At 33.4% G+C, this 13,570-nt stretch overlaps 2 protein-coding genes across 3 annotated transcripts; both read left to right on the top strand.

The window, feature by feature from the left end:
* The first annotated feature begins 271 nt into the window (after positions 1 to 271).
* On the top strand, positions 272 to 2,486 carry LOC126766361 (retinaldehyde-binding protein 1). The gene is made up of 6 exons (XM_050484145.1): positions 272 to 511; positions 1,087 to 1,332; positions 1,401 to 1,530; positions 1,809 to 1,983; positions 2,115 to 2,186; positions 2,373 to 2,486. The coding sequence occupies exons 1-6, from the start codon at positions 430 to 432 to the stop codon at positions 2,484 to 2,486; spliced, it is 819 nt and encodes a 272-aa protein (XP_050340102.1). The 5' UTR covers positions 272 to 429.
* Positions 2,487 to 4,466: 1,980 nt separating this feature from the next.
* Positions 4,467 to 11,679, top strand: LOC126766364 (cytokine-like nuclear factor N-PAC). Of its 2 annotated transcripts, none has more exons than XM_050484155.1 (10): positions 4,467 to 4,869; positions 5,423 to 5,459; positions 5,882 to 5,964; positions 6,085 to 6,904; positions 8,377 to 8,487; positions 8,562 to 8,705; positions 8,773 to 8,899; positions 10,378 to 10,467; positions 10,533 to 10,622; positions 10,691 to 11,679. In XM_050484155.1, exons 1-10 carry the CDS (start codon positions 4,790 to 4,792, stop codon positions 10,888 to 10,890), a joined length of 1,782 nt encoding a protein of 593 aa, XP_050340112.1. In that variant the 5' UTR covers positions 4,467 to 4,789; the 3' UTR covers positions 10,891 to 11,679. The 2 variants fall into 2 exon arrangements, with proteins under 2 accessions (XP_050340112.1, XP_050340113.1); XM_050484156.1 differs by having other exon boundaries at positions 10,381 to 10,467.
* Positions 11,680 to 13,570: the final 1,891 nt, after the last annotated feature.

Raw genomic sequence — 13,570 nt, forward strand, 5'->3', positions numbered from 1 at the left:
TCTACACTCGATCATTTTGACCAGATACAAGAGCAAACTGCTTTAACAACCGCCGAAGACTGCCAATTAGAAAAAAAATCAGGGAAGCAGCAAGTCTTAACTTTAACATTCAATTAAATTATAGTGTTGAGAAATTGTAACAATATCGTTGCATAAGTCAATTTCGCATAATTATCGCCCATTATAATACAATGGTAATACACACTTTCGTGTAGCGTTGCGACTTTTAGCATTTTTCGGTAGAATACGTTTTATTATTACACTGAAGCAAGAGACACATTTTATGGGCAGCTAAATCATCGTGGAGCGTCGTCGGCCATTGACTGACGGCAGGTGTACAAAGCATAAAATAGAAATCAAATAAACTTATTGCTCAAACAACTTTAGACGAAGGCGCGTGCGTACACAATTAAAGTTCCTCTAAGTAAAATGCAAATATTATTGTCAACAAAATTTGAACACACTACTGAGCAGTTGGACAAAATGCAGGAATTGCGCAATTTGGTGGAGAGTGAGTGTACTAAAAAGCATACAGTGGGAAATATACAGAACAATAAGGATAACAAATTGAAGGCAGAATATTTTGTGAAATTAAATGTGCTTTTAAATACAATAAAATTATGTGCTGGATATTTTAATTGTAAAATATTAATCTAATTCTTTGGGTTATGAATTTTTTTGTTAAATATCACTTTTTTATATTGGGTAGTCGAAAAAGTCTTTTCGTATTTTGTCACATTGTGTCATACCATATAGTGTTGGAAAGGTGAGATTTGTGAAGTTTACGGAGAGGATGCTGTGTCAGTTCGTGTAGCACAGCAATGGCTCGCTTCGTCTTCCATCAGGATCACACTAGACCACACACACCTTTGATGACTCGGCAGAAATTGGGAGAGATTGGCTGGGAAGTTTTGATGCATCCACCATATAGCCCTTACCTGGCTTCTTCGACTACCCAATATATATTATAACTCATCATCAAAGCACTGAAAGTTAGAGCCAAATATGTTATTTATTAAAAGTTTGTGTTATTAAAATCCAAACATTTTCAAATGAAACTATTTGTCATCTGATCCCAATATCTAGCTGCCAATGAGTTGGATATAAGCGCCGATGATATTTTGCTTTCCAAATTCCTGACATTTGTTGGTTGGCAGGTTGGACGCGCTTATGAAGCCATCAATAGGTATTACGACTTTAAACTACATAATCCAGACTGGTTAGCACATCACGAGGTGCATTACTTTCAGAATCATTTTTATCAAACACTCAGCAAATACATTATGCCTAAGCCAGACAAAGATGGGCGTGTGATTTTTGTATCGAAAACAGGTAAATTCGGTTAAGAACTAGATGCTTTTTTATTTTTAATTTTAAATTATAATTTTCACTTTTTATAGTCGATGCATTTAAAACATTCCCTAATTATATGTACGACATTATCGAAATGGATGATTTAATATTCGAATCGCTTTTACTATTGCCACAGGCGCAAAAATATGGAATCACTGTTATCAGTGACTTAAGTGGGTATGTACAGACTTGAAAGTTTAAAACTGCTATGTAATAGATATTTATATACGCTAACATAAGTAATATGTACATAAGTCTATATTTTTTAATTTATCAGCAGAGATATTTTATATTATAAAAATTTACGGTAAAGAAAAATACTATTCTTATAAAATATTAAAAAAATTATATTAAAAAGATATTTTATTACTTACATGCACATCCACTCGAATTAACGGCATTCATAAAAGTCATCCATCAAGTATAACTGTGTATTCATTTATCCAATTTTTTAGTACCAACAAACGATTTTTGCGTTTCGCCTCACCCGCCATGGCCAAAATGGTGAATGCCAAAAATGATGTTATGCCGTTTACATCACGTATTGTACATGTCATACAGAAGGGTATGTTTTTGAATGCCACAACCAATTTGATGATGTCCTTTGCTAGTAAAGAGTTCAAAGACCGTGTAAGTAAATAATAATTATAAAAACGCACATAAAATATATGCATACATATGTACTTGTATATATAAGGTCAGAGTTAAGCATTTCTCATTTTATGACATTGGAATATTTGCTTTAATATTTTTCTCGGTAGATACACATTCATGATGGCAAAAATTTTGACAAACTGCGAAATATGGTGGGGTATGAAAATTTACCGGCTGAGGTGCGTATTTCAACATTTAAATTAGTATTTGATAATTTAAGTATTTAAAACATACCTTATACCTTTGTAAATTTAGTCAACTACTAAAATTAACAAAGTAATGCAACAAATTTAAGTTCTAGTGTATTTCACACGCAAATGAATTTAGTTGTTCACTAAAACCTTTATTTTCTTAAAATTTCACAGTATGGTGGCCCCAAAGAAAATGAGCTGGATGTGAACATCTTATACGAACACTTGTTAAGGCACTCTGCATATCTTTCGAAACTCCAAAACTACAAAAGAAAATTATTGAACTAAATGTGAATGAATATAGTTTATTAAGCTAGTTTTTAAGTAGTTATCAGAATTCAATATTAATTTCAACTCATTTGTAGTGTTTCGAAAGAAATAAAATAATATTTTATCGTTTGAAAAACAATTGTACTTCCTCTTTTTAATTTCTAACAGAAATGCTTTAATTATTTTTCAGCAGTATATACAGACTTAGTTAAAAAATAAAAGCTGTCCTAATGTAACAGTATAAAGCAAAAATTTTGAATTCGTATTTTTTTTACTTTTTTAGTATAATTATTAAATTTTTTTAAAATTTGTAATTTATTGTTAGCATGACTGCATTACTTATGCAGTATGTTACTTAAATATATCTACAACTATGATAATATATGTAATAATATCTAAGTATGATAGCTTTTTGATAATACAAAGGCATCCAATAACATATATAAACTTCTATTTTCATTTTATTTATTGGGAATTTTTATCGAAAAAAGAACGCTTTTTTGATCATTTTACCCAAAATGCAGGTAAAGGTATTAAACAAGTCGCATAATGTCAGTAGATCCATGTATGATCTTTTATGGATTACCCTTTTTTCGAATAGAGTGATTTTTAAAAGAAGATAACATTACGTTTAAATATGTCTGTTAGAAGCGGTAGTTTATTTTCCTTACTTAAATTTCGAAGTTCAAACATTCATATGTATGTGCTCTAAATTTTCTGAAATTATGTCTTCATCCAACCACAGGCATCTCAAAAGACTTAGTGAAGAGCCAAATATGGTCTCTCAATCGGTATTCAGCCGCAAAACAAAGACCATTTTGTTTTGTTTAGCAAAATGCATAAATACCGTTACACTTTTTTTAATTCCCATGATTAAATTCTTCACTTACTTAGGTTTTTGACTTTTAGAACAATTTCACATTTACTAAATTATCAACTTTTTTTGTAATACATCAATTGTTAAAATACACACATACATATACATATGTATATGTCTTGTTTGTTAACGTGAAAGCAATTTTGCAAAATTTCATAATGATTTCATTTGAATATAACAAAATTAATTAAATTAACAACAATCTCTAATCCTAAACTGCCCGACGAACATATGAAATATTGCCTTTCAGCTGTCAAACTATAACGGAAACAAGAACAGAAAAACTACGGCAATATCCCAGTTAGCAAAAGCGTTTAATGTATTTATGATATTTTGTTTCGAAACAAGTTTGTTACCCACCGAGGATATCGTAGTTGGATCAAATTAGAAGAGGTTATTACAACTTGTATAAGTAATACAATTCCTTTGGAATTTGTTTTTAGAAAATTTTATTTCCCTTGGTAATCCCAAGGGCAGCCGGTCTCCGCGGAAGAGTTGAAATAACTGACTACACACGTTCTTATGGACACATTAAGTTAGACAGCTGCACGACTACATAACTATGTCATTAAGAACGTGTGTATTTTAATATTTGAGAGATGTCGCTTGCAGTCTGTCGCTCTCTATGTGTTCAGCACATGACTCTTAGTTGCTGACATAGCAACTGTTTCCCAATTCTTGCTGTCTTGCGTTTATTTTGTGGTTGTCACGCGCAAGGCTAAAAGTGTTCGATCAGCATAATGGCCGGATGCATACTGAATGCGGTATTGAGTTTCTTATTAACGTCACGGTGACGCGCCGTCAGCGAATTCGGTGCAAGTGATATTTTTGCCGGAGTTTTGGTTACCAATAACCAATATGACTTGAGTTTTGGTTACCTGTAACCAATATTACTTGAGTTTTGGTTACCAATTTTTTTTTTTTAATTTCTAATTTAATTTTTCTTTGACTCATTTATGCACACCCTGTTGAAGAAATGCGCGACTAGTTTTTAGTCAGGTCAAACACCAATTTGGATGTAATGGCATAGATGTCACTGGACTCATACTATTGTAAGCAATTCAGCAATGGGCTGAATTATTGTTTTCGACGCCATTTTTGTTTTCACAAATTTGACGGCAAAAAGAAAGAAAGAAAGAAGCAACGAAATTCAACGGCCGACCATAGTGAATCGCATCGTCGTGATTGCGTTCATTTTTTTAACATTTTTTATCACATTTTAACCTTGTGATTTTAACTCAAAATACAAATATTTTGGTGAATTCGACTTCTGGTGGCGTGTGTATCAGATTTTTGTGTGTTTTCAGCACGTTTATCGTGCAAAAAATAACAATTTAGATTGAACAATATTACGTGTGGATTACTTTTCATTAGCGTAGTAAAGATTAATTGAAGAAACGGCGGCAAAATAAGTTTCCAATTTAGAATCGATAATATCGTTGAAATGTCGAAAGCCAAGAAATTATCATTACCCAGTAATGACTCAACAGAATTTTACAATTATAAACCGAAAGACTTGATTTGGTGAGTACAAATTACTCCTTAACACAGCAAATGGAAGCATATTCACGAAATTCCAAGCGGGAGCAAAGTATTATTTGACAAATGGCAGAAAAAATGGCGCACATAACCTAAAATTGCAATTGAAAATTGGGGGGAAACAATTGAAAATAAATACTCGTGGCTAGAAGTGGCCTACTCTTCTGAAAATTAGTTGTAACTAAGCTACGTTGTTAGGAAATAGCTTTAAAGTGAATCGAGTAAACAGTTATTTCAACGTCGACAGCTTGCATTATTTCTATCGCTCCGTTGGCACCAGAGCTGTACTATGTGTACGACGATATCGTTGCTACATTCGGCACTTCTTCCACCCATTCTAAAATATTGGTGTGATTGCTTCTCAACCACTATTATCAATTTTCTCTTTCGTGGTTTAGGCAAAGTAAATAACAATTTCCCGCGCAATCTTTTTTCATAAAATAATTACTTCGCTTAACTATTGGAATGTTCTACATTTAGTTGAATTTATTGAGGATTCAATGGGTTAAAATATTAATGTTTTATTTTTAAATTTCAGGGCAAAGATGAAAGGCTTCACACCATGGCCGGCAATGGTAAGTACAATAATTAAACCCTCAGTTTAAAAAATATCCAAGTTTTATTTTGACTGTACTTTTGCTTGCCACACAATGTTGCTGGTTTTTCAACGCTTTGTTTGCGTTACTTGTATGTGGTATCCAAATACATATAGTTTATGTCTATACAGGCATTTGCATTACATTTGCTGAAGGTTGTCAACAGCGACAATGCCTCAAATATAACATTTTAAAATTGTTTTCCAAAACAAAACAAGTTAACTTATATGGCTATAAGTAAAACCATTAAAAAATATTAGAATACTTACACTAACATGGAAACGTATATTTAATTTAGAATTATTATAAATATAATATATATGTGTTTTGGTATTTATTATGAAAAACTAAGCATACCACTACATATGCTCTATAAATTTTCTCAATCATATGTTATTTAGATTGTTGAACCCTCCATCGATCTTTTGAATCAACCGCGCAAAGCTAACACAAAAAGTGTGTTTTTCTTTGGAACACGAAATTTGTAAGTAATTTTTCTTATATACATATGTACATATGTATTTATAGCAATGATCAAAGCAAACTAGAATAAAATCTGAAGTTGAATAAAAATTTTAATATTTTGCTCTATCGAAACCCTTAGCGCTTGGATAGAAACGAATAATATAAAACCTTTTGAAGGGCCTTGGAAAGCCGAATTAGCAAAAGTTAATAAGCCAAATTCGTTTCGTCATGCAATGGCTGATATTAATACTTATATTGAAGATCCCACAGAGGTTGATGCGGAGGTCAGCAAAAATACGATCAGTAATCATTCCACTGAGGCAGACTTCGATAAGATTCGCGATGGATTAACGGATGATGATACAACAAATGACATTCGTGGCATTGATGATGCTGATAATGGTGTAGAGACCATAACCGGTGATGTTGCGGTTGATTTGGATGATGTACAGCCTTCTTACAAAACCCCTGTCAAGCGCACGCCCAAAGCCAAAGCGAGCGCTGTAGCTACAATCAAAGCAAAATCATCTGTTAGTGGAACTGTCGCTAAATCGTCAACAAAACGACGTCGCTCATCACAAACCGCAAATAGCAGTTCAAAGCGTAAACGAAATTCGTCAGTTGGTGCCCTTGAAGATCTAAATGATTATATAAATCGTAAATCCACGACAACACCACCTTCACGACGTAAAATAAATCCCGATGCTTTGGCTCACATTGGCAGCACATCGCGGCGCAATGTTAACTCAATCGCTCTACTTGATCGTCCGGTAGTATCGCGCCCAGAAGCGCAAGCAATTGATATGAATGCGCGTTCCCAAACTCTAGCAGAACGGGACATTACACCGTCTCAATTGACTTTTGGTTTCCTGGGTCTGGGGATCATGGGTTCAACCATTGTAAAAGATTTGCTATGCACCGGTCACAAAGTGGTCGTCTGGAATCGCACAATGTCAAAGGTAAGTAAAATGACATTAAGATGTTGTCTAAAGTTATAAAAAGGTATCTAAAGTTATAAAAAGGTATCTAAAGTTTCAAAACGGTTATATGGGTGTTCTCCGGTGTGCATAAATCCTTAAACTACATTACATAATATTTGAAAGAACACAATATTATATTAATATTGGCATTTTACAAAATAATATCATAGCATTTGAAATAAGAAAAAATAAGCGCCTACTTATATTATATTCCGACGATTGGAATCGTTGGAGCCAAATCACTCGTGTATGTACTCGAGCTCTTAAAAAAGGCTACATCCGGCAAAATATTCTCAACTCCAAATGTATTTTTCAAGACTTTTCGAGCAATTTTAGTGTTCATTAAATTAATGGGTACTTACTTCGTACCGGTGTTGACCAACCAGCGTAATTTTTTTTTAATTGTCAATCAATGTAAATGTTGACAAAATTTGCATAATCGTCACAATTATCGACTTTGACTGCAGAAATATTTCGAACGAGTGAAACGTGCCCTGAAAGCAGTCTCAATTATATTTCACAGAATAAAAGAGTTTGTTCACATATAGTTATTGGTAACACAATATTTAGGATTATTTGTGTCCAAACGTCCGTGCACCGGAAAAATTGAGAAAAAATTGTGACATCTTGTTGATACTTGGTACCGGTTTAATATGAGAAAAAATTTAATGTGGAATGTTGACAGAAAAAGTTAACAAAATCCAAAAAAGAAAAAAAAAACGGAAGAAGAAGAGAAATCAGCTGCTTTTATTTACTAATTTGCATGAATATAAGCGTACAAAGTGCGTGTGAATATTGTTATGTACTAAATACATATGTACAAATGTCACTCATTATTCCCGTCCTGCTATATGGTGTAGAAGCATGGACGGTGACAACATCTGATATTCATTCTGGATATTGTAGCATCCAATATATGTCCTGCGTGCAATGAGTCTTCGCTTAAGACTGGCCACTTCTTTACATGCCCCACCAGCCCCACACAAAGAGTACAGCTCTGAAAGTGTTCGACGCAGTAACCGCCGGGGGAAGCAGAGGAAGAGGAAGACCTCCAATTCGCTTTAAATCTCAAATTGGTACCACATTGCAAAAAAAAAGAAACGACTGACGCGCTGCTGTTAACTCGGCTATAACCGCGAAAGCGTTTTCTACTCCAATAAAGAAGTTATGTAAAGTCTCAGTTTTTGATTCTTAAATTTTTTCATTTAATAAGTTCTGACTGCTGTAGCCATCGTCTCTCCATAAAGTACATTAAGACTTTTTTAGTTAATGTTGTGTTTATATAGAAAATGTGCATTGCATTGATAATTTAATATATTGAAATAATTATACTTCATTTTTCAAAATTCTTTAGAATACAACTTTTTGCATCTTTGGTTATTTTTTATTGTTGGTCTACAATTTATGAAGTAAACATTTATACTGTTAACTAAATACAACCAACTTTGCAGTGTACACCGTTCGCTGAAGCTGGTGCCGATGTCAAAGGCACACCTATGGATGTGGTTGAAGCTTCAGATGTTATATTCTGTTGTGTTTCAGATCCAAAGGCATCAAAAGATGTGAGTATTTTAAAGTATATTTCATATTAAATAGGCATGTCAAAATACTAAGTAAAATAAAAATTGTATTTCAGCTGGTATTTGGCAATTGTGGCGTGTTGGGCGTTAAGGAAATGAACGGTAAGGCCTATGTTGAGATGTCGACAATAGACCCTGAAACTTCGCAAGACATAGCTGAAGGAATACAATCTGCAGGCGGGCGTTATTTGGAAGTGCAAGTAATTATAAATATAGTTTTTTACTTCTACTTTCTTGAACAAGATTTTTATCATTTTTCGTTCGTAGATACACGGCACACGACAAGAGGCCGAAGATGGTATGCTTATCATTTTAGCAGGTGGAGACCGTTCAGTCTTTGAAGACTGTCATTCTTGCTTCAAAACTATTGCCAAAAACACATTTTTCCTGGGCGGTAAGTTGCGTATACTTACGAGTATTTCCTCATTGCTATTTAGAAAATTCTTAATTTTATCCAAAATGATATGACAAATACTTTACCGTTCCCACGACAGTCGGGTATGCGTAACCGGAACGGACCCGGATTTTTCTTTATCCGGGGAAGAATTGTTCCGCTACAACAACAACGAATACTTTACCCCAAACTGAAACTCCATCTGGCATTACTACGGACCAATAAGTCTATGTATTCCGTAACAAGCGGCCAATATAACCTAATCTAACTGAATGATAAATTAGCATGGTAGCCTTTTAATAAAAAAAACGCTTGCTATTACAAAATCACTGTTCACATCTTTATAAAATCTTTAGCGATTTTTAAATATGGTTATAAAGCGGACTAACAGTTAATTTGTAGTTGCCTTAGAAAATTAAAACAAAAATATATCTTATTTTTGACGACTAACAATTTTCAATTTAAGGTATATAGATAGATAGTTAATAATGAGGTATTGCACTGCGACCTATTGTGCCCTCTCCTATATCACATTTGGTCACCAAGGTCCAGCATACGGAATAATTCCAAGAGCCTGCTGAGCGTTACTGAACCTAGGGCCCCAAGCTGAACAATCCAGAATCAGTTGTACTGGGGTTTCCTGTTCCATGTCGCAGAACCGGCAGTTAGTGCAAGAGACTATGTCCATGTCGCGCGTCGAGGAGGCGAAATTTGTAACGAGGAAGGTTAATTATTTTCTTAAACCTTGAGAGGCTCTGCCTGCTACCAGGGCTGTTCGTTCTCCAATCTCTCCTTCGTGCGGAGCAGCTCCTTAAGAGTGTGGGACCCCACTGCAATGCATGGTTCTGGTCCCGCCATCAGCTGCCGCAGAGCGGGCTAGTTCGTCGGCTTTCTCATTTCCGGCTACCCCTTTATGTCCCGGCACCCAGATTAGGTGTACCCGGATGCTGAGATAGATGACGATACGCCGGTTGAGATAGTTGCGGTGGAGATTGAGTTCTACGCACTGACTTATAGCAAAAACTTCTACTTGGAAAACGTCCCATTGGTATTAATAGCTTGGTATACGGTCCCGCGATGCCTTCCGGTGTTTTCGAGACGTCAGTGTACCAGTGGATAGTACTGCTACTCTGTCTTGCTGCCGAAGTATCTCTAAAATTCTTTGTGAAGTTAATACACTTTGTAACGCCGTCCCTTGGCAGAAGGGCCAGAGGCATGTTTTCCCCTAGGGCATTCATCGGTTGAGAAGACATTATCTTCCCTTTGCCGAAACCCTCTGCTGACATTTGCAGCATGGTTACTTAACTTTTCTCAGCTTTACCCCTACCATTATATATAAAAGTAGTATTTCATATCACAATAGTCATTACTGTTATATTAGTTAAAATAATTAGTTTAATTTTTCGCACTTGGTTTTATTTTAATGTGCAATGTTATTTTTATTTCTATTTTTTTGAAAACGCCTTACCCCAATTTAGCAGAAGTTGGGAATGCTTGCAAAGTAAATTTGATACTGCAAACGATAGTCGGAGTCAGTTTGGTTGGATTAGCAGAGGCTTTAGCATTGGGTATGTAATAAATGCACATACATGCAAGAATTTATATATAATTGTCCTGTTTTGTTTAATTGCAGCCGACCGTTTCTCAATTTCATTAAAGGACATTATTGACATATTTGAATTAACGTCAATGAAATCGCAATTATTATTAGCCAAAGGCAAAGGCAAGTTATTGATTTACTTATAATACGCTATGAAGTAAATTGAATAAAACTGTTCCATATCTTCATAGAAATGGCCAAAGGAGACTTCAACCCACAACAACCACTGAGTCACATGCAAAAAGATTTACGCCTTGTGCTCAGTATGGCGGAGAATTTGGACCAATCGATGCCTGTGACTGCAATTACAAATGAAGTTTTTAAGCACACAAAACGTCTTGGCTATAGTGAACACGATTCGAGTGCCGTATTTGTAAGATCCAGATTTTAACATTTAGTTAATACAGCAACATTTTAAATGAATATCTAATATGTGCATTCAAATAATATGACACGTACATATACCTATAAAACAACAACAACAACAAAAGAAACACTGAAATGCATCGGTTCAAAGCATTCGTTTCTTTTACATGTAATCCGTTGTAAATGAAAATTTCCAATATGCCCATTTATAACATAATAATTATTAGGAAATTAATATAATGTTATGCGTCTACGCATTTTCGAAGTTAGGTTATTTCGAAAGCAATTATCAATGACGGCAACAAAGGTCAGCAGCAATATCTCCAAAACACTAAATTTAAAAGATCAGTATATATTTTATGAGCCACATATAGAACAGAAATAGGTAAAATTTGGTGTCAGACCCATCACAGCAGCAAGAGCAGTCAGTAATAGACCATACATATAAACTAAATTGAAATAAATACTGACTGACGACTGATAAAAGTGCATTCAGATGTTTCAAGATAATGATACTAAAAAGTGGAATACGCAATCTGTGTAGAATAAATACACGTGTTTAATATATATATATAATATATGTATATATATTCGATTTATGATAAGGTTTAAGAAGAGGAAAATAATAAAAATGGCAAATATTTTGTGGAGATGACAGTGAGGTCGAAAATGTAGTAACGAATGTGTAAATGTGCGCATACAAAAATTTAAAAATATCCAAATTAATATCGCATGGCGCATTTTGCAAATCATTTATATATTTGTTTTTATATACATAAATAAATAAAGAGGACAAACAATTCTATAAACAAAATATGTATTGGGTAAAATAATTATATGAAGAAGATAGGTGGGAATTAATATTCGAATATAATGGACTTGCTACTCTAGGGTTCTTTATCTATAAGACTTGGTCTTAAAGTAAATGATTGACAGGTATTTGACTGAGCCTCTGATATATATGATGTGCGTTATCATATTCAACAAAAGACAACATGTTAATTATAGAAATTTATATATTTTTTTTTAATATCAAAGGTTATAATATATTAACTGCCAACATACTTTATGTTCTAACCCTGATTACGTAGTACACGCTTAGTACACAAAATAATAACACATGACTGCAAATCAGCAAACAAGTATAAAAAAATCTTGTCTTTATTTTTATTTTCGAACTTATTTGTGCTTTCTGTTTTCGGTAAAATTTCAGGTTAAATAACTAACTTTCATTTATGCCTTTTCTTTTCATTTTTTCCAAATGTAATGTGTTTCTGGTTCTTGTACATTTTGGATGATATAACTGTATATCTAAGCAAAGAAATAATATAAAAAATACGGCCAATACCTTCTTTGTCACAAATGCCAAATGATTTCTTAGAAATTAACATCTTACGGAAACTAAACAAAAATTATTTGTCTATAGCATACTATCAAAAATCCCAGCCAAATATTCAAGAAGCATTGGTTTTCTCTACACTGGATTCAGAAATTGTAGCTGCAATTATGGATTGGATATTAAAAATCAAGTTACTGGAAATAAACAGAGCAGCTGTGGAGAACTTAAATCTACATACATACTTATGTATAAGAACATTAAGTTTACAGCGGAGTTTATTGACAATTGGACAATAGTCTCTAAATCTTTGAAAAATAATTAATTGAAAGGATGTACGCATACTCACACGCACTAATCAGCTGCGAAACCTTCCTTTACTTTGCGCGAAAGTATCTTAAATGCCTTATCTTGTTTTTATTCTCTTAACAAACTTGTTTCGTATTAATTAAGTTTTTAATATTTTGATGGTAGCTCATTTATGATTTCGATTTTTGCGAGTTGACAGTAATCTTTATTATCCAATGCAAGCTCATATAGTTTTACCAAGTATTTATTATGAAGTAAAATGGTTTCGACAACGTTATAATGCATTTTGATATGTACAAATGTATTTTCAATGAAAAGTAAAATGCATCGTATGAAAATATATATGTATGTATGAACAAACAAATATATTGAAGAGAATCATAGAATGTGCATATACATATATTAAAACTTGAAAGAGATTAAAAAAGTGTGATTAATCGCTTCGCTGTAGAGTGTTCAATAATTTCCCAAAGTATCCAAATATTTACTTCTTCCAATATATTACAAATGAGCTGGCAATATGGTGTTAAAAGGTAAAACCCTTATTTACAAAACAAAAAATAACTGTTTTCAAGTAAAGTCATTATTCAATTATATCAGATTGTGTTATTTCGGAGCATGCTTCCTCTTACGGATTTAATTTTAATCCATAATGTAAAATAATCTTTAATGTTTTTCATGAATTCCTTGTTTACATTTTAATGAATTTAGGACTTAACAATCTCTTCGTACGCAGTTATTACTCAAAAAACAGATTTTTGGCGGGAATGTTTGGTAGAAATATTTTTTTGTGTTATGAAAAATATATAAAAGCAAGACAGCTGGTACAGAATCACAATATGAATATACACACTTGACAGTTCCCTGTTTTTGGTCTGTCGACAAAAACCTTATAATGAATCGTGAATTTTTAAAACAAAACGTTTGTGTCCATTGGTAATTGAATACCCTCATTTATTGCTTTCAACGAGTCGGTAAACTAACGAATTTTCTTTGACAGGAATATGTATATCAAGCAACGAATGAACGAAAACCAGTTCAAAAGCGATTTACAAAAAAT

Source organism: Bactrocera neohumeralis, unplaced genomic scaffold (genome assembly GCF_024586455.1).
Source record: "Bactrocera neohumeralis isolate Rockhampton unplaced genomic scaffold, APGP_CSIRO_Bneo_wtdbg2-racon-allhic-juicebox.fasta_v2 ctg100, whole genome shotgun sequence".
Taxonomy (NCBI): Eukaryota; Metazoa; Arthropoda; class Insecta; order Diptera; family Tephritidae; genus Bactrocera; species Bactrocera neohumeralis.